Source organism: Eriocheir sinensis, chromosome 67 (assembly GCF_024679095.1).
Source record: "Eriocheir sinensis breed Jianghai 21 chromosome 67, ASM2467909v1, whole genome shotgun sequence".
Taxonomy (NCBI): Eukaryota; Metazoa; Arthropoda; class Malacostraca; order Decapoda; family Varunidae; genus Eriocheir; species Eriocheir sinensis.
Window position 1 is genome coordinate 8,864,932 of NC_066575.1, and position 2,500 is coordinate 8,867,431.

Here is a 2,500-nt window from a genome sequence, read left to right on the forward strand (position 1 = left end):
AAAATTAGGGTTATCGTTGAAAATGTTAAATAGTGATGGTTTTCTTTCATTTTCCCAATAGTTATATGTCAGAAACTACGAGAAGGCAATGTGATGAGTACGATAATTTGGCAAGGCTGCTCTGCACTCAACCATCAACCCACCCACCCCGCCCGCCACTCACCTGCATAGGGCGTGATGGTGTAGCGCACAAAACGGTCCAGGACGGTGTTTTCGAGCAGGAACCACAGCACCAGGATGCCGGACAGCGAGCCCAGCACCACGTAGACCACCAGCTGCATGGCCAGGCCCGCCTCGTACCTGGTGGTGAAGGAGGCGGTGAGGGAGGCGGTGAAGGTGAGGAAGGAGGTGAAGTATATCATATCATATCAACAAGGGACAAAACTCGCAGAAGACGTCTTTGGGTAGGACAACGATGACCACTTCTAATAAAAGACAGTTAGGAGGAGGAGGAGGAGGAGGAGGAGAGATATATGTGTAGGAGGAGGAAAATGCGTAGAAAGAAATTGAGCAGTAGGAGGAGGAAAAAAAGATGAAGAGGATAAAGAAGACGAGAGGAAATAAAAAATAAAATAAAAGAATAATAAAATAAAATAAAATATGAAAATGAAAACGAAAATCAAACACGAGGAGAAAAAACACACAAAAAAATGAAAAAAGCACAAATAAAGCAAACGAGAGAGAGAGAGAGAGAGAGAGAGAGAGAGAGAGAGAGAGAGAGAGAGAGAGAGAGAGAGAGAGAGAGAGAGAGAGAGAGAGAGAGAGAGAAAGAAAGGAGAACCCAGATGGAGGGAGGGAGGGCGGGAGGGAGGGACGAATAAATAACTGAGAAGGCAGTGAGGGATAAAGAGGGGGAGAGAAGAGGAGGGAGGAGGAGGGAGGAAAATCACGGTAGACGAGAGTGGGTCAAAGGAGAAGAGGAGGAGGAGGAGGAGGAGGGAGGTAAGGAGAAGAGGGAGAGCAATGGTAATGGACGGAGGGAGAAAAGTAACGGCAGCAAATTGAGGGAGGGAGGGAAGGGAGGAAAGGAGGGAGGGAGAGAGAGATGAGGGAGGGAGGGAAGGGAGGAAAGGAGGGAGGGAGAGAGAGGAAAACTGTAGAACGGACAAAAGAAGAGAAAGAGAAGAGAGAAGAGAGAGAGAGAGAGAGAGAGAGAGAGAGAGAGAGAGAGAGAGAGAGAGAGAGAGAGAGAGAGAGAGAGAGAGAGAGAGAGAGAGAGAGAGAGAGAGAGAGAGAGAGAGAGAGAGAGAGAGAGAGAGAGAGAGAGAGAGAGAGAGAGAGAGAGAGAAGAAACATAGAGAGGGGCAATAGCTAGGTAAGGGGCCAGAGAACAGAAAGACAGGTATTAAGAAAGATTGATGACGTAGTAAAGAGACAGAGAAGAAAAAGAAGACGGAGAAGAGGAAAGATAGAAAGACATAAGAAAGCAGAGAGTACAGGAAATAGACAGATAAAGAGAGTAACAAATAGAAGAAGGTAAGAAGGTGGAGAACGAGGAGAAATGAGACGAGTAAAAAAGATGACTGGCAAAAAAGTAAAGTAACAATGAGACAGAGAAATTATGAGTTGAAGTGATGAGATAGGCAAAGAAAAAAAAAGACACAGACAGGAAGAAAAATACAGAGAAGGAAGTGAAAGGAAAGGCCGACAGGAAGGCAGGCAGGTAGGCAAACAGGCAGGCAGGTAAGGGGTCGTGCAGCACCTGAGGGCAATGCCGAGGTTGAGCAGGGCGGCGATGGTGGTCCAAGTGGTGTAGGTAGCCAGGCCGTTGTGCCACAGGATGCGGTAGAACCAGAGATCAACCTTGGCGTGGCGAGACATCCAAGGGCCGTGGGTGTACACGCTGGAGGGAGAAGACACGGGTTAGGGAGGTGGAAAAGGAAGATTTAGAAGCACACTGAAGAGAGAAGACACGTTGTTAGATAATGTAATGTTGTTAGTTCATAGTTAGGTACCGTAAGACTGTAGTTCTTAACCCGGTAGCAGCGGGGATCATGTTTCTTAATGGTCCCTCTAAGCGAGAAAGATGAGAAAAAAACCATCACTCACATAAACCATTTCATAATATATATCAAAGCATTTGTGTTCAGTTTATGCATCATCTATTTTGGGGGTCTATATCATGGCACAAATTTGTTCCGTCGTTGCTACACGGTAAAGCCACAAATTTGGCCCGTCGCTGCTACACGGTAAAGCCACAAATTTGGCACGTCGCTGCTACATGGTAAGGCCACAAATTTGGCCCGTCGCTGCTACACGGTAAAGCCACAAATTTGGCCCGTCGCTGCTACACGGTAAAGCCACAAATTTGGTACGTCGCTGCTACATGGTAAAGCCACAAATTTGGTACGTCGCTGCTACATGGTAAAGCCACAAATTTGGCCCGTCGCTGCTACACGGTAAAGCCACAAATTTGGCCCGTCGCTGCTACACGGTAAAGCCACAAATTTGGCCCGTCGCTGCTACACGGTAAAGCCACAAATTTGGCCCGTCGCTGCTA

At 47.2% G+C, this 2,500-nt stretch overlaps 1 protein-coding gene across 2 annotated transcripts in view; it reads right to left on the reverse strand.

The window, feature by feature from the left end:
• Nucleotides 1–2,500, reverse strand: part of LOC126988059 (uncharacterized) — a 107,480-nt gene that overhangs the window by 12,472 nt on the left and 92,508 nt on the right. For both annotated transcript variants that reach the window (XM_050845862.1, XM_050845861.1), the window contains 2 exons: nt 1,703–1,843; nt 164–300 (listed from right to left, as the gene is read on the reverse strand). In XM_050845862.1, coding sequence (XP_050701819.1) covers nt 164–300; nt 1,703–1,843 — 278 coding nt within the window. The remainder of the gene's footprint in view (nt 1–163; nt 301–1,702; nt 1,844–2,500) is intronic.